We start from the raw sequence: 18,396 nt of genomic DNA, 5'->3' as shown, positions 1-18,396 counted from the left end.
GATAACAAAAACACAAATAAACCTACAGGATTCTCCCAATGCAGATGTCCTTGTGTCATGTAACATATTGAAAAGTGTCTTTTTTAAGTAAATTCTGACACTACAATGGAACAAGTAGGTTTTTGTGTGATCGATTTCTTTAAAAATACTGACTTATTTCAGCTTCTACATATTTAATTTTTATCCATGTCACATATTTTAAAGTGTCTTTGTTGAGAACATTCTGAAACGAGTAGGTTTTTGTTTGATCAAATTATTTAAAAATACTGACTTATATCACCTTCTACATATTTAATTTGTATACTTGTTGGTGTAACCATGTGTTTACACAAGTTTTTGACTCAGCGCCACATATTCAAAAACAATTCTTGACCCACAATTTCTCCTGCTGTTTTCTTTTTTTATCTTACTTTTATTTCCCACATTTCTCTCTTTTGTAAAGTAAATCCATACAGCAAATAACGGCATCTACATCAACAATATGATTTGCTTAAGCACCTGGACAGGACAGAATTAAAAAATATATACAAAAGTTTTTAACTCAGGTTGAACACGGGACATCCCGCGGGCTGGATTGTGGACACTGGCAGGCTGGAACCAATCTGCGGGCCATAGTTTAGGGACCCCTGGTGTAAACAGTCCATTGACCCAGCAATAGCCTGGCTTGGTCTTCTTTGCCTGCGAGTGATGTAGTAAAGAGAGGCTTAGTAGGTACCCCACGGAGATGGGCGCACAAACAGCTCACTAAATGCCAGAGAGAACTGGTTCTAATTCAAATAAACTTGGTGTGTTAATTCGATCTCAAACAGCCAAACTCAATAAATTTGTGATAGAAAGCTTAATTTGGGCTGAATCATTTAAGAAATCCAACTAATTTAGTGCATGGAAACGTACTGACCGTTAGTTAAACAACACCGCTGTTGAAATAATAAATGCCGCAAATGCCGTAACAAAATAAAATATGTTGCATTCCAAGACTAGAATATTTTGAATGGTTGTAAAACAAAACGAGTAAACATCCATCTATCCATTCATTTTCTACCGCTTGTCCCTTTCGGGGTCACGGGGGGTGCTGAAGCCTATCTCAGTTGCTTTCGGGCGGAAAGTGGGGTGCACCCTGGACAAGTTGCCATCTCATCATCCATCCATCCATTTTCTACCGCTTATTCCCTTCGGGGTCTGGAGCCTATCTCGGCTACAATCGGGCGGAAGGCGGTGTACACCCTGGACAAGTCGCCACCCCATCGCAGGACCAACACAGATAGACAACATTCACACTCACACTCCAGGGCCAATTTAGTGTTGCCAATCAACTTATCCCGAGCTGCATGTCTTTGGAGGTGGGAGGAAGCCGTAGTAGAAGTGGGTCAAAAATACAAAATTTGGCACAAGCCAGTGACACAAGTCCACATAATATGTGGCGGAAGAAGCTGACTTTTTTAATGATTCCAAAAAGTCTAAAATATATTTATTTCACAAACTATGTAACAGAGGCCAACAGGTGCTGCTGAATGTTTTAGACAACTCAAGTGACAATCCTCTCCTCTTGCCAGGCCTGACCCTTCCCTCCTTCCACCTCAACCAACTTCAAGTAACTGAAACCCCTCTCACACAAACATACACATGCACACAGTTGATCATTACCCAGTGCACATTGTGCTTTTGCCAATGTACAGTGAAACAACTTAAGGAAAATAGAGCGGACAACTAGAGCAAACAAGCAACAGGAAGAACTGCAGTTAAATGGAGCAATTATTGCCCTCTGTAGAAGACATTACAATGGCTACCATGCTAACAATAGATGCCGTGGCCCACTCATACCTACAAAAATGTTGTCTTGGTAAAAAAAGCTGGCAACGTAAACTGGGGTAGAGGTCATCAGAGATTGAAGATTGAAGTATTACCTGTCTAAACCTGAACAGGCTAGTCTTATTGTCAATATCATTATTTATTCTCATAAAATCAAATGTACTGTATATTGGTTATGACAATATTAGGTGTGATGCAGTAAAGCAGGAAAGGGGTGGACTTAAGCCTGTGAACGTGACAGTGCAGGAATAGTAGGATTACAGCTCAATGAGCCAGCGTTGAAAAGTCAGGTGACCAGAGCCAAGCAGTGTGCTAATGCAAACCCAGAAGAACGTGTCATAGAGACACAATGGGACAGTACACGTGCTGCAATAAGAAAAGATTCCTTAGGTTTAGAAGCCATTTACTTGCCTGACCACATCATGTACTTAAGGACTGCAGGAATAAGTTTGAAACCCACAGTCTTTCCATTAAGATGTGTGTGTGTGTTCAAATCTTTATGAAAGTGGTTAGGGTTCTGGGAAGCGGTGTTCCAGGAAACTTGCAAGGAAACATGCTGGAACAAGCAAAGCGCAGTCCTAGTGTCTTCTGATGTGGTCTGACATGGGTGTAGAAAACTGGAATACACACTACCTCACACCCATGGTATTATCATGTGTATATAAAAAGTCTCTATCAAATCAGATCACATAAACTATACTTAACATTAGAGTTTTTGTTGTGCTCTGTCTACAGTACTGTCAACCCACAAGCTCAGCCCAAATACCTGGCATTGGCATGCCATTAGTCCACTTGGCCAGACGCGTTGGCCAAAACAGTCTCCTTTTTTTCTCTCCTTAGTGGACAACATAACACCCACCATCTCTAACCCATTCTGTCTCTCACACGTGGTGACAACAGACAAAAGGTGGTTGAGACAGACAGAAACAATGAGAGCAGACAGTCAATGTGGTCACATCATGATTTATGAATAAGAAATTACATCTGCAATCCTATGGATTGGCACAGTACAAACTCCGTATCTCCATGATGAAAATCCTCAACACAACAAAAACATTTAAATTTGTACACACCAAGCCAACAAATATGGCAGCTACAGAAACCATTACAACATGTCTGCTTCTGTACTGTACAAAGACAGTAGAAACTGCACTTTGACCTTCATATAAATGAGCTAAATTGACATTGTGTGGTATTTTATGGTAGTGATGACCGGCAAATACAGCCCAATAAAGTCACGGTCATTGAAAACAATGCTTGGTCTTGACATTTATCATACAATCCGGATGCGAATTCTCATTAATACGTTTTTCTAACTGGATATAATTAATGAATGTTTAAAAGAAGTTGCAGTATATCTGTTTTGGCTGAAATGACGCTTGTCTTTTATCACTGACCTTTTAAAAATTGTGGATTTCTGAACACCTCTGCCCTGACTTTATTGCCAGGAAACCACATGAGTGCTCGACACATTTTCTTTAATGGCTATTACTGTGGCAGGAATTAAAGCAGGCTTTTGTCACCAAGTTAGTTTGTCTCTCGGCTGAATCACATGATGGGCTGAGGTGGTGGTCACATGTTTCCAGACAAGCTGTGGAAGTCATACAGCCGGGTTACTTCCTTATTTATGTTCACAAGAAGATTATTAATTTGTTGAGGCTGTGCATAGAGAATAAGTTATCATGGAAATGCAGAGGATGTCGTGGTCACAATGTCAAGAATAATTGTTTTTCCTTTAAATACCCATAAGAATACTTTGGTAACATCTAAAGACCAGCAGACAACATCCATGAAAAATTAAATGTGATTAAAACTTAATTCCATCCTAGGGCTGAGCGATATATCGACATACACGATATATTGCGGCTTTGTCTCCGTGCGATATAGAAAATGACTATATGGTGATATTCGAGTATACGTTCTCACGCAGTTGCTTAGTGCTGTGGGCATTACATTACAGGCTCTTCTCGCTTTTTCCTGTCTCTCCCTCTCACAGAAAAGCGCACCTTCTTACATTTGTCACATACTGTCACGTCATACGTCACATAAGTATACGCCCTCGTGGAGCAGAGAGGTAGCAGCATGGGTAAAGTTAGCTGTGATGCTAGCGGAGCCGTGCGAGTGGTAATACGAGAGAAAGAAGGTGCAAATCTGGTAACAAATGAAGGAAGAATTCATTCCCAACAAAAACCGCAGGGGGTCCATCGTCTGGCGGCGGTTTGGCTTCAAGTGGGAATATGTCAAACAGACAACCGTAATTTTGTCAAGTGTTGGCCAAAAGCGTTGCTATAAAAAGTAGCATTACTCCTAATATTATATTGGTACTTGATTCTCACGGTCACGTTGGATCCACTATGGATTGGACTTTCACAATATCATGTTAGATCCGCTCGATATCCATTGCTTTCGGTCCTCTGGGGGGCGGGGGCGGTGGGGGGTTGCACACAAATGCGGTCCTCTCCAAGGTTTCTCATAGTCATCATGGTCGACGTCCCACTGTGGTGAGTTTTTTCTTGCCCTTATGTGGGCCCTACCGAGGATGTCGTTGTGGTTTGTGCAGCCCTTTGAGGCACTTGTGATTTAGGGCTATATAAATAAACATTTATTGATCGATTGATAATATGTAGCATCATTTGAAAAGTCCCCCGCTCGAGAATGAAGAGCGCTTACTCCGCATTTGAACATCTCCATTCGGTGCCACATGCCACACCATCAAAATGCAGAGGCAAACATTTCCACATCAACACCGTATGAAAAAACTAGTCAACAACAGAATTTAATAACGTCCATAGTAACCTACCACATAGCGAAGGACGAATACTATCTGATTTCCTATTATGCAGCTCATTTTTATTTGACACTTAAGTTGTCTTAGACAATCTTGCACTTTCTGTTTTGAAATGAGATAAATATTTGTGCCACTGCTTAATAACTTTTAATAAATACGGTGTTGGTCAATTGACTTAGTTGTGATTTGCCTCTCTACATGAAAGTTTAAAATGAGCATATATTAATGCAGTATGAAAAAGAATGTTTTAATGTAGACACATAGAATCATCATACTGCTGTGATTATATGCATCAAGTGTTCATTCAAAGCTAAAGCAAAATAACGAGATATTAAAATAAGGCCATATCCCGAGCCCTATTCCATCCCTTTCTAATAGAATTTAATTTTACACTCGTTACATCGCTCTCAGCGTCTGAGCGCATTTATTTAACAGTAGAATTAACTGAACGCAGTGAGCCCTCTCTTCAGTCATTCACAACCTTTGTCTTTGTGGGGTGAGACTGGGCGCCAGATTCACACAGACACACACATGCGGAAAGGACAGACAGCAACTGTCCCGTTGTAATATTTCAGCTTTAAATTGGATGGGCAATATCATATACAGCCATTGACACAGACAAACAAGAGAATGTTCACGTAATAATCACACAATGGCAACAAACAAAAAGACAACTCGACCTCCGTTTTCCAACTGGGGAAAAAATGAACTTTTAGATGTTCAGTTATTTAGGTTACCTTTTTGCTTACAGGAATGAGAGTCCATTTTTATTTTTTGGCTTGGTTATTTTTTTAGAATAAAGTTTTATTTACGATCCAATTCAAGTACAATGGTAAAATATTCTAAAGAATGAGAAACAAATGTATATCATTTTAAATAGTTACTACCATTATTCTCATAAATTATATTAACAACATTACAATATGATCACTGTATAGTTTTCATCTGTTATTTTTTCAGTTTAGGAGCATTACGTAGACAAAAGCTCTGCCTCTGTATAAAGCCAAATATCATACGCTTACAGCGAAGCCAAAGGAAGGTCCTTTATTCTGCCCATTAAAACCAACCATCTAAATACCACCAACAATACTCTATTTACATTTTTGTGATTTAAACATTAACCAAGTATTAGTTTATTATGCTGCGATGAGGTGGAGACTTGTCCAGGGTGTACCCTCCTTCCGCCCGATTGTAGCTAAGATAGGCACCAGCGCCCCCCGCGACCCCAAAGGGAATAAGCGGCAGAAAGTGGATGGATGGATGGATAGTTTATTATGGTCATTCTTCATCTAAACGAGAAAATATGAACATCATAGCAGTCGGTGTCCTAATGACAACAGACACTGCTCAGTAAGTGATGTTTAATCATGTTTGTTGTCTCATGAAGTCTGCAGTGAGCAGTAATCAGTAATGGGAAAAAAAGCAAATGGCGTGATGTGTTTTTGAAATTAATGAAATGATCAAAATATATGAATATTAAATGTTGTTATAAATGCGCCCATTGGAAGATTTTAGGATGTTGGTATTTTTTTGGTAATGTGTGACAGTAAGACTAAGCTGGATGTCCTTGAAGTAACTCCCGGAATCATGCATGTCTTCCTTCCTTCATGTTATTCACAACATCGTCAGACCCTCGCTTTCAGTAACACACCTGCCAGTGGCGGTGCAAAGCTAGCTAGCAAACAATGTTATTTGCAAGAGACAATAGATAATATTACAAGAGATTCATGATCTTCCTATTATGTTACAGTATGGTTAATATTACGACTATGTATCATAAAATGGTTTCTGTACATACTTAATAATTACTGCCAACCACATTCTCTCAGTGCAGTTAGGTTGTTGACAAACAATATACCTCACCACACAGATAGATTACATCATGCCCAATACTATGTCTATGCAATATAAAGTGGAAACAAATTCCATGGCAAAGGGACACATGCATCATTTTCCTTGAATGTTTTGAAAGTTGTTTTTGCTATGTAGTCTGCCTGCTAATCGGCTATCCTTTTTGTGCTTCCGGTAGGTTTAATGACCAGTTGTTTCAATACTTTCCAGACTATGGCGCATGTGTGAAATAAGGGTTAGGTTAGAGAGAATTTGTTTGTATTTCATAAGAGGGATTAGCATTAAAACAGCAGGACACCAAAGAAGCACTAACACTTCATCCTGAATTTTTAGTGAGGGTAAACAAGGTATCGACTGTGCATATTGACCGCTTTGAGACAATCAGTGTGTTTGTATGCACACAAATCAGACTAGTGAAGTCACAGTATACACGCAACAGTTCTAATTCAATGGTGATTGACCAACCAGAAATGCTAGACTTCGGCATTGCAGCTGTTTGGGTTTCTCGACAAGAGAACACGTCCCCTCAACGCTCGTAGCTAATTGTATCTGCTATAAGATGAATGCTTTGATCTGCGCCACTTTATTGTGTAAACATGCCCCCATCTACTTGCTTCATATTCTTCTTGTGAATTTAATGTTGACTGCAACAGTATTTCTTCGTAGAGACTTCCACATGTGCAGAAAGCCCACTCCTACTTGCAATTTGATTCTGGCTTCCAATTGAATAGTCTGCATATCTTAAACCTATTTTTTAAAAGTCCAATATGATTGAATTAACGCGTGTTTGTGTTTTAAAAGTTGGTTTCATCTAATTTGATACAATGCAATTCATAAAACATACTCAATAATGGCACTGCATGATTACACGTTGCTCTTAGGAGACATGGATAAATAATTTATTCTAACGAGTTGGTTGGTTTTTTTTTTCGATCCATAACAAAGGGAAGAGGAGTGTTGTGTTCTCACAGAAAAAGGCTGAAGGTGTGAGTATGTTTAATCTTGTGAGTGTATTGTGGATGCAATGTATGCAAAAAGAACTAGGAAGGCAGAATAAGCCAAGAATAAAGTGTCTATCAACGTACACTGATGTTATCTTATGATGCCAAAAAAAAGATAACAGTCCAACATGTGGGTTTATGTAAAATGTGCTCCAAAAACAAACATTCTTGACAGCTAGCCTGTGCAGTGATTGCAGCGCTTTTCGCGTGTGCAAGCACACGGAGCCTCCTGGATGGGGGATTGTTAGGGAAAAGGAAATGATTGCAGGGGATTTAGCAAACTAGATCCTACCAGTATTCACAGAAGTACTTGTATTGGTGTGTGTGCCAGCTAACCTTAGATGACTTTTATAAATGTAATACAGAGGGAAAGGCTCTGAAAGACAAGGCACAGAGTGCTTACTGGTAAAGCAGTGTGTGAACACTACACTACCTTTTGGTACAACCCACATCGTCTTGGTTGCCATGGTTCAAATCCATTGAACAAAACAGTGAGCTGAATAGATTATACACACTGCACTACCTTTTATTAAACAAAAACAACTTATTCATTGCTATGGCGACCATCAGCTACATAATAGTGGTTAGACTTTTCACTCAGATCAGAACTGCGTTATGCAAAACCAACTTTTTTTTACATGATGGTGCCTGCTATGTGTATTTGGGATCTGCATAAGTCCCGAATATTTAGAATTAAACCATCAAGGCATCAAACATTTTAGCGTGAGTCAGCCAATTTAAATTTATGTAAAATCGGCTGTGCTACAACATCATGTCGATGATGAAACCCAATGAAGCAAAATTATATGTTTGTTTTCTCAGGGCATTGAATTGATCGCAACTGAACTGCTTGGTTAATCTTGAAAGACGTTTCGCTGCTCATCCAAGTAGGCTTCATCAGTTCTGGCCGTAGATCTTGATTGGGGCTTTGGGAACTGTGTCCGGGTTCTCTGCTCCTCCTACTTACAGCGTGCACCCATATATAGGACTTTGAGGGATTGTCCTGGGGGGAAGCATGGCGGAGGGAGGATGATGGCTCTATGGGGCTACAGTCCTCCTGACTTGTCCCCTGTTTGTCCATCCCTCAATTTTAACTGCATGTTAGACACAATTTTAATCACATCATTAGTCACCACCCGCATACTGTACATATCTCCCTCACGCTACAGTACACACATCAATAGGGACTGGAGGTGGGCTGTAATGTCTGACCTCCTAATTTTAACTACACAGTAGGACATTTTGGAGGCCTTATACACACCCACATCACATGCACGGATGTGTTGTGGTTCGGGGATGAGGTGTACCCCTCATTGCCTCCTCGACCGGCACAGGCTCCCGGGACTTCAGTCTAGTGGCCTTCCAATCCCGTGCAGAGACCTCACTGAGGGTGTGAGGTTTTAAAAATATGCATATATTTTATTCATTAATTTCTTTTTTATAATGGATGTGGATGGGGTGGACGGTTGTCTTCACTTCTGGTTTGTGTGCCGTTCCGCGGTTTTCGCTTTCTGTTGGGTGAGGTCCGTCCCCATCAGTTCCGGCCTCGCACTGTGGAATTTGTGACTCTCCATAGCAGAATTATACGCTTAGCTTTTTGTCTATTAGCACCGGTGCTACTAAATGAAAAAAAACTAATAGCACAAAGATTTTTTGTAGTACAGAAAAAATGTACGATCAAAATGAAAAGTCTTAAAAATCACAATTTCATTATTAACACTCAGGCAACGTACACATGTGCATTCACACTTATAAATATAATCCCTTATATCAAAAGGCATACTCTAACGCTAAATTAAACACAGAGAACATCCCTAAACTGCACGCACTGTTGCTAACACAAGTGTAGGGCTGGGCGATATGGATCAAAACTCCTATCCCAATATAGTTTGACCCATAAACTAACCCATAAATGGAAATATATGTTTATGTAGATATTTTCCCCATACCTTGATTGTAAATGTTCACGCCTGATGAGGATCCCAAATACACAATAACAGGTTACAACAAGTAAGAAAGGTAGGTTTTGCATAATGGGTCCCCAACTTAAGAGGTGTTTTGAGATGACCAAAAAGAAAAAGCCTTGAAAATGATATAAGAAGTCCTATATAATCTCCAATTTTCTTTACAAATTTTTTAGCTATGCCCAATTCTTCAGATCACAAAAAAACTGTGTGAAATAAAGTACCTTGGTTTAGGAAGACATGTTTAAACGTCAGCACCAACATGAAAATAATGACTTTTAAAGGGGAGATGCACTTTTTTTTGTTTTGCCTATTAGACATAGTGACGGATGTTTTTTAATGCATTCTAAATATTAAATAAATGCGATCGAAAATTGAGTAATATTCAAGTCATGCAATGGAAATTGGGTATTGTTGGCAGTTTTTGAATGGTTATTTATAGTATTTTATGGGCGGAATAAAGGACTTTCCATTGGATCCACTGTAAACAGACTTTTATTTACATTTATTTAATATTTAGGATGCAAACTAATACAAATCCTTCAGTCATTCATAATGATTGTGAGCGATAGACAAAATTCATAAAAACGTGCAATTACTCTAACAATGGTGTATTTATAAGTTAAAATTATTATAGGACATACACACAAAGATATTAGCCAGGAAGACCAAAAGGCCAACTGCTTCATGATGCTGTGTTACGGGCTGTGTTCTGAAAATTACTTTAAAAAGTAATTACTAACACAATTACTCTTAAATACATGTCATTCATTACTAGGGTAAATAATGAATGTGTTACTTTAAAAAAAAAAACTTCAAATATCTGGCATAATGCAGTTGAGAGAAGTTCTATATAATACCAGTTTGTGCATCTGTGTGTGTGCCTTTAAAAGGCCGTGCCTGTTGCCTAGTGACGTATCAGCAAGTCCAAGCTTAGTCTGAGTCTCACAAGCATTTCAGCTTGAGTTGTTTTTGCTAGCTTAGCAGGCTAGCAGCGGGAGTTTGTCGGCTCTAACTTTTAAATCTTTCTCTGGTTTGTGTTACCTCAGCTTAATCAATACATTGAATGTGCTTCAATGGCTGTATATTTTTGTCTATGAACGGGGGTATTATTTCGATGGCAGGTTTGTCACTTTAATCATTGTTTTGTAGTTAAATATTCCCTTTGACTCCTAGTAGTTACTAGCGCGCAGCGCATTTGGTGACCAGTTCCTCCAACTAAGACCTTGTTTCTTCCGTGTTGGAAGACAGAGTGTGTGAGGTAGTAGGAGCGGGGATCCAGCCCCTATCTGCATGGCGAAAGAGGAAGGGACACATACAGAATTCACCGCACACAGAGTGATCAGTGACACTTCTCGTCATTCACTTGTCCATTTGGTTATGTTATGGTTTAAGTTAATTTCAAACATGTTATGCAGATGAGCAAAAATTTTACTCCGGTTTGATAAAATTTGGATGGATTTATTTTAGCAACAAAAATCTGTATTCGCACCGGTGCTACTTTTTTCTTTTAATACTCGCACGACCTATTGCACAGTACTACCGTGGATGCGTTACGGTATCAAACAAAAAAAATCATATGCGCAGCGCGGGACTGCAATGTGGGGGTATGGAGCGCCGTAAAAGGGAGAGAAAGAGGAAGCAGGAAGTAAAGTGTGTTCCACTTCGTAAGATAAGAGGAATTGTTTTTTTTCAACATAACTGTTTTGAGTTATGTTGCTAACAAACAGACAAACACTAGAGAAAACATAGCCTCCCTGGCATGTTCGTCTCGAGTGTTGTGGGCCAAAACAGACTTGGTCAAAGCTCACCGTGCTGAGGGAAAACGCCTGCTAGACAATGAAGCTACTTGATAAGCTACCATCCCCCGGATATTATAAAGCCAGCAAAGCCACATGTCAATTTGTGAGGTGTTTGCATTGTTAAAAGTTAAAACGAGAGTAAACTTTACTGAGAAACTACCTTTTCCAAACTGATAGAACAAATGTCCACTGTAGAGGACACAGCTTCTCAGAAAATAAAAGCTGAGACACAGTGGATGTTCCTGAACCATTGAAGTGAAGTGAATTATATTTATATAGCGCTTTTTCTCTAGTGACTCAAAGCGCTTTACATAGTGAAACCCAATATCTAAGTTACATTTAAATCAGTGTGGGTGGCACTGGGAGCAGGTGGGTAAAGTGTCTTGCCCAAGGACACAACGGCAGTGACTAGGATGGCGGAAGCGGGAATCGAACCTGCAACCCTCAACTTGCTGGCACGGCCACTCTACCAACCGAGCTATGCCGCCCCATTACTTTCACATTTAAAAATAGATGTTTAGAGTGAAAGATATGATTAGAACATTTAATCATTTATGTTCAATTACAGGAAGTGTGTTTATCATAAACATTTCTGCCATTTCATTTTATACACCATAGCATGTTAAAGCCATTTGTTTGGACATACAACAAAAATAATATCGTACAGTGACTGTAACACCATGATATTGTACCATGAGATTTTAATATTGTTACATTCCTATTCTTTGGTAATTGTGTGATAATGTGCAAAAGGGTTTTCGAAGGCAATGGATAGAACGGAACAGTAACATTAGCACGAGCGCAAGTAACAAAAGTGTTTTCTTGCTTGTCCACCAGTATTACAAACTGCTAAAAGAAGTTAAACGGAACTACAAAATAATAGATAAAGCTCCCAATGATGGTTATAGCTGCTACATAGTGCTGCTTTGAATGTCACCTATATTGGTTTAAAAATAAAAAAGTTTAAATCATATTAATCTAATGTACAGTATACGGCAGCAAGTAACAATTATTTTGATAGACATTTTGTCCATGATTATCTTAACAATTAAAGTGTACACAAATGTAATGGCTCTAATTTTTCCATCCATCCATCAATTTTTCCACTGCTTATTCCCTTTGGGGTCGCTGGTGCCTATCTCAGCTACAATTGGGCAGAAGGCGAGTACACCCTGGACAAGTCGCCAACTCATTGCAGGGCCAACACAGATGGATACATATCTATGACAGTGGTTCTTAACCTTGTTGGAGGTACCGAACCCCACCAGTTTCATATGCGCGTTCAACGAACCCTTTAGTGAAAAATAAAATTGTGTTTTTTGTCAAATTCAAGACAAGGTTATGTGTGTTTGGTAACACTTTGTTTTGGGGAACATATTCTAAGTAACAAAGACTTAATTTTAGAGTTTTTTGGACACTAGGGGAACATATTCTAAGTATCAAACACTTAATTCAGAGTTATTTGGTTAGGCTTAGCGCCAGGGTAAGGGTTATGATAAAGCCATGCCGAATAAGGCTTTTTAGAAAGTACTTAATAATGACCAGTTAAGAAACAATATGTTACTCATTTGCAAGTTAATAAGCAACTTAATTAATGATGAATATGTTCCCCGTACTAAAGTGTTAGCATGTTTTTTTACTGGTGCACAAAATAGACCGTGCATGAACATCATCTTGTTCAACGAACAAAACCAACACAGTGTCTAAACCCACAACAAATGACACCTGCAAATCAGTGTGATTTCTGCTGTTGCCGTATCCATAATACGCCTATAGGGAGAAGTTTTTATTTACACGATGAGTCGGGTGTGTTTTAACCTCCGCTGAACCCGACTCACCGAACCCCTAGGGTTCGATCAAACCCTGGTTAAGAACCACTGATCTATGATATATATATATATATATATATATATATATATATATATATATATATATATATATACACACACACTTTGATTCCGAAGAAATAGCGACAATTGTAGAAAGACTGGCAATGACATGTACACAGTGGCGTATTTGCTTACGTTAGGTACACTGCGTAAGTGGGTTTAAAAATAAAATTAACATATTTCTACGGTGATGTCCGTGTCTCCTCTACTTAACAGACGTAAAAAGATTAGAACCCTCCAAAACATTCTAAAAACATACTACACTATATAAATACATTCATACATTATATTTCTTTAATTTATTTTCACATAAAATAAAATCATTTTTAAGGTGTGGCAGCTACTATTTTGCAAAGTAAAAGAAGTAGTAGCATTTTTGTTGTTCTTTTATGGAATCCAGTCAACTTAATTTGTTTTCACTTTATCTAATTGCGCATGCAAGTGACACCGAGGCCACATTGGGGCCTTTGCACATTTATACTGTGATAAAAACACAACTATACTTGCAATCCACAGTAAGCTGGAAAAAAATCAAATTTTGAAAAAAAAATAATAAAAAGAGATTTGGTCCACTTTGGCCAGCAGTGTAAACATAGTCTTTGTCTCTCTTAATTTCTAAAAAGGGACCCCATTAACTGTCCTTCCAGGACATCCCATGAAGATTGGCAGAACTTTTCTTAAAAACAGAACAAAACAACGAGGAATCTAACAAAACAATACAACCATGGTATGTGAAAAAAATTGTCCAAGAACAGTGATTCTCAAACTGTGGTACGTTTATCTATCTAGTGGTACACCAAAGGATCAATTACATATTCAAACACTGTTGCTGTTCAAACTTCGTGTAAAATGGCCAACTAGCCAAAAATATTAAATATGATTGTAAATTAAAACCCTTGCTTTGTTTTTAATCATTATATAGGCCTACTATGCTACTATATTTTAATGTTAAACGTTATGGTGGTATTTGGTGAGCTAAATGTTTTCTAAGGTGGTACTTGGTGAAGAAAGTTTGAGAACCACTGTGCAAACCACCGTGCAAAAAAAATGTGAGATACTTTTTTTTTCTCTGCAGAACGGTCCAGCCCGAGGTTATATAGGTCTAATGTCTTCCACTTTACCACACAATGATGCTGCTTTGTTTTTAATTATTATTGAGGCCTTCTACGCTACTGTATTTTAATGTTGATCGTTATGGTGGTAATTGCAGAGCTAAGTGTTTTCTAAGGTGGTACTTGGTGAAAAAAGTTTGAGAACCATTGTGCAAAAAAAATTGTGAGATACTTTTTTTTTCTGCATAATAGTGCAGCCCGAGTTTACATAGGTCTAATGTCTTCCACTTTACCAAACAATGATGTTGCTGTGTTTGTAATGATTATTTAGGCCTACTACACTACTGTATTTTAAAGGCCTACTGAAACCCACTACTACCCACCACGCAGTCTTGATAGTTTATGTATCAATGATGAAATATTAACATTGCAACACATGCCAATACGGCCTTTTTAGTTTACTAAATTGCAATTTTAAATTTACTCTGAGTTTTTTCTTGAAAACGTCGCGTAATGATGACGTGTACGCTTGACGTCGCGGGCTGTTAGGAAATAAGAGCGCTGCGCACACACACAGCTAAAAGTCATCTGCTTTAACCGCATAATTACACAGTATTTTGGAGAAGTGTGTTGCTGAATCCTTTGCAATTTGTTCAATTAATATTGGAGAGGTCAAAGTAAAATGATGGAGTTGGGAAGCTTTAACCTTTAGCCAGACAAACACACGGTGATTCCTTGTTTATAATTCACGGAGGTGAAACTTTACTATGGATCACAGCGAACATGCATCAAAACCGAATGTCAACCAGCAGGTTTCGGTGAGAAAATTTTGGTAAAAAGTCACTTTTTACCGGAGATCAGCTGAGCTTGTGCCTCCCATAAAGCTGCCGTCGACTTCCCTGAGACACTGCGCGTCAACACACCCGTGGACACATACCTCCGACTATCCTGTACGATTAAACTCACTAAAACACTAGCAACACGATAGAAAGATAAGGGATTTCCCAGAATTATCCTAGTAAATGTGTCTAAAAACATCTGAATCCGTCCCAATGCAATCGCGTTTTTTTTTTCTTTCTAGTCCGTCGCTATCAATATCCTCAAACACAAATCTTTCATCCTCGCTCAAACTAATGGGGAAATTGTCGTTTCCTCGGTCCGTATAGGTGTTTTTGTTGAAGGCTCCCATTAAAAGCAATGTGAAGATGTGAGAAGCCATCAACATGTGACGTCATCGTCTGCGACTTCCGGTAGAGGCAGGGTTTTTCTGTTAGCAAGCAAAAGTTGCGAACTTTATCGTGGATGTTCTCTACTAAATCCTTTCAGCAAAAATATGGTAATATCGCGAGATGATCAAGTATGACACATAGAATGGACCTGTTATCCCCGTCTAAATAAGAAAATCTCATTTTAGTAGGCCTTTAATATTTATCATTATGGTGGTATTTGGAGAGCTAAGTGTTTTCTGAGGCAGTACTTGGTGGAAAAAGTTTGAGAACCACTGTGCGAAAACAATTGTGAGATATTTTTTTTTCTGCAGAATGGTGCAGCCCAAGTTAGGTCTAATGTCTTCCACTTTACCACACAATGATGTGTCTACTACCGCTGAAGGTCGCTGATGTGTCATATGAGGGGGTAGCAAATACAAGTGCAGTACTATTGCGAGAGAACACTTCTGCTTTTCCAGGAAACACCATTCATATTTTCCATTTTCGCCCTTGAAACGTGTTGTACTCAGATGCTGCGGAACACACTAGCCCTTGTGAGTGAGACAAGTGTGGCTGACTGCCTGTGTGTGTGTTTACAGTATTCATGGCAGCTCACAACATGGCCGCCATGTGCTTTGTTATTGTTAGTAACACACCACCTCTCTAAGCCTAAGATTGTGCTCGCCCTTTCTGAAACATGACGAAACTTAATACTCAAAAGACGCATTACCTCCTTTTTTCACATGTAAAAAAAAATACAAAGTGTTGAGTTGCTTTCCCAGAACTCACCATTTGATGATGATGGCCATAGGGGATATTTGTTTCTTGGAAAAAGGCACTGAGGGCAGTCTGGAATGAATCAAACACAAGTTATTAGACATTTTGAGGGCTGGGCTCGGTTCGCAACAGGACGGGAAGATGGCGAAACACGCGCTTTACTAACATGTTTTAAATGAGGTGTGCCATTGCGTAATTACACTGCTGGCATGTGTGGGATTATTATTGTTCTGCGGTGGATGCAATCATAGATGTAAAGTTTCGTGTTCAAAAAGCGGGGCCAGCAGGCTGAGACTAGCGAACAGCGGGCAAACATCAACAGTAGCAGCATGGCTGACGACCGCATTTTCTCCCCCTCGTTGTTACCTCGAACTGCCAGTGTGCCGCCTGCAAGAGCTGCTTGGCTTGGTCCGCCGCACAACCCGCCGTCAGGACGAACTGATTAATCATGACTTGATGTTTAAGTTCATCCATTTTCGACGAAGCCTGTGTCCTAGTCGCGGCGGCTCAGACTTTCGACCGTTTTCCTATTTCCTCACTCGAGTTGGATTCCGTTTTTCCTTCCCCTCACTCGTCCACCATTACAGCCGGCTGGGCAAACACAAATATTTACTGTAGGAGCGGTGGAGGGAGGACCCGCTTGTGATTGACAGAAGGCGGCAGCCAATCAAAGAGGAGCATCGCCAGTAGGGAATTGTAGGCTAAGACTGTGGCATTTGGAATTAAACCGTCTAAAAGCCGTCTTAGTTTTCATTCAAACGACAAAATTTACAATAAGTAAGCCAAAAACTATTTTTTGTTCAGCATGTACCACAATAGGCCATACAATCCCACACCGGATCAAAATTCTCACGCCAGGGCGTTATTTTGGACTACATATCCCATGAGCACCCGCTTTGTTTGTGAGCTTTAAGAAGGCTGTTTTTTTGTGAATGACGGTCGCTCTCGACCAATCATCTTGTTTGCTGCTCTACTCCCTTGCCAAATATGGTAAACAAATCCGCCATCGCCAATTGCATCGCTCCGAGTCAAATTAGGGACATGCGTGTACAAAACAGCGTTGTTTGTGTTTTGTGTTGTCCTTGACAAATTTATTTTTGTGTATATCTTAAGTGCACAATACACACATTCACTCTAACAACATTGTTTTATCTTGTATTTTTTGTAAGTAAACAGGTATGTCACCTAAAATGTATTCATTAAGGAGACACTCAAATCAATTCAACCTACCATACTGTTTTAAATGTATTTTTTTAACTGTGTAATACGACAACCCGTCCAACAAATGGAACAACAGGATGCGGTAACGGAACGAATCATTGGGATTACGTAATTCCTGCAATACTACTTCCTTTGTTAAAGCGCCGACGTGTAAAATATTCCCTCCTCCCATTGTAGCGTGGGAAATAATGAGTAGAAGTATTTGTGTAGAAATTGTAAGATTTAAAAAAAAAAATCCATGCTATCAATACAACGCAATGGATTGTGGGTTGCCTGAAAATGTAAACATTTGATCAATGGAATTTTCAAGAGACAAAAGTTGGTAGTATTATGACCTCTGGCGGGCAAATGAAGAATGAATTATAAATCATCCATCCATCCATCCATTTCCTACCGCTTATTCACTTTCGGGGTCGCGGGGGGCGCTAGCGCTTATCTCAGCTACAATCACTTTATGTCAATTAACCTAATATGGGTATATCCCTCCATCCATCCATCCATCCATCCATAATATAATACCCATATTTGGCATGAGTATTTAAATATACTCCCAATTGGTTGCATTTATGTATATCTATGATAAAAAAGACATGTCTTAAAATGAGTTAATAAACTGTGTGTGGTTGTGTCAGCATGTGACTACTGCTGGGAAGAATTAGACATATTGCATTAGTGTTGACATCCAATATGATTTTCTTGTGATGGTTTGTGCTCTCAAAAGAGGGACTTTTGCAAGAATAGTGTTGTTTAGAGGCCTTCTTCTGCAACACTTGCAAGTAGCTGCAGTGTGGCCTGTACTATATGCACAGTTCCTGGTAAAAGACAGTGGGAAGCCAGGCAACAATAAGAGCAGCTGTTCAAACATTTACAAGGCCTTTGTTAAATAGGGACATGAACAAACCCGGAAACACTGCGAAAATCAAGCTTCCTTGACGGGACGCGACAGCTGGCTTGACATATATGCACATTCTTTGAGTGTCAATACATGAACATCTACCATGCAGCCATTCAAAGCAACATTTCATTGACACTCC

At 39.3% G+C, this 18,396-nt stretch overlaps 1 protein-coding gene across 1 annotated transcript in view; it reads right to left on the bottom strand.

Moving 5' to 3' along the window:
- Window positions 1–16,761, bottom strand: part of ubald1a (UBA-like domain containing 1a) — a 29,827-nt gene extending 13,066 nt beyond the window's left edge. Inside the window, exons 1-2 of the mRNA XM_061908885.1 lie at window positions 16,508–16,761; window positions 16,154–16,213 (exon numbers count right to left, since the gene is read on the bottom strand). Coding sequence (XP_061764869.1) covers window positions 16,154–16,213; window positions 16,508–16,615 — 168 coding nt within the window. The 5' untranslated portion in view covers window positions 16,616–16,761. The remainder of the gene's footprint in view (window positions 1–16,153; window positions 16,214–16,507) is intronic.
- Between the last annotated feature and the right edge of the window lie 1,635 nt (window positions 16,762–18,396).

The sequence above is a fragment of the Nerophis ophidion genome, linkage group LG08 (genome assembly GCF_033978795.1).
Source record: "Nerophis ophidion isolate RoL-2023_Sa linkage group LG08, RoL_Noph_v1.0, whole genome shotgun sequence".
NCBI classification, from domain to species: domain Eukaryota; kingdom Metazoa; phylum Chordata; class Actinopteri; order Syngnathiformes; family Syngnathidae; genus Nerophis; species Nerophis ophidion.
The sequence above is the reverse complement of the archived record's forward strand: the minus strand, read 5'-3'. Positions and strand labels throughout refer to the sequence as shown.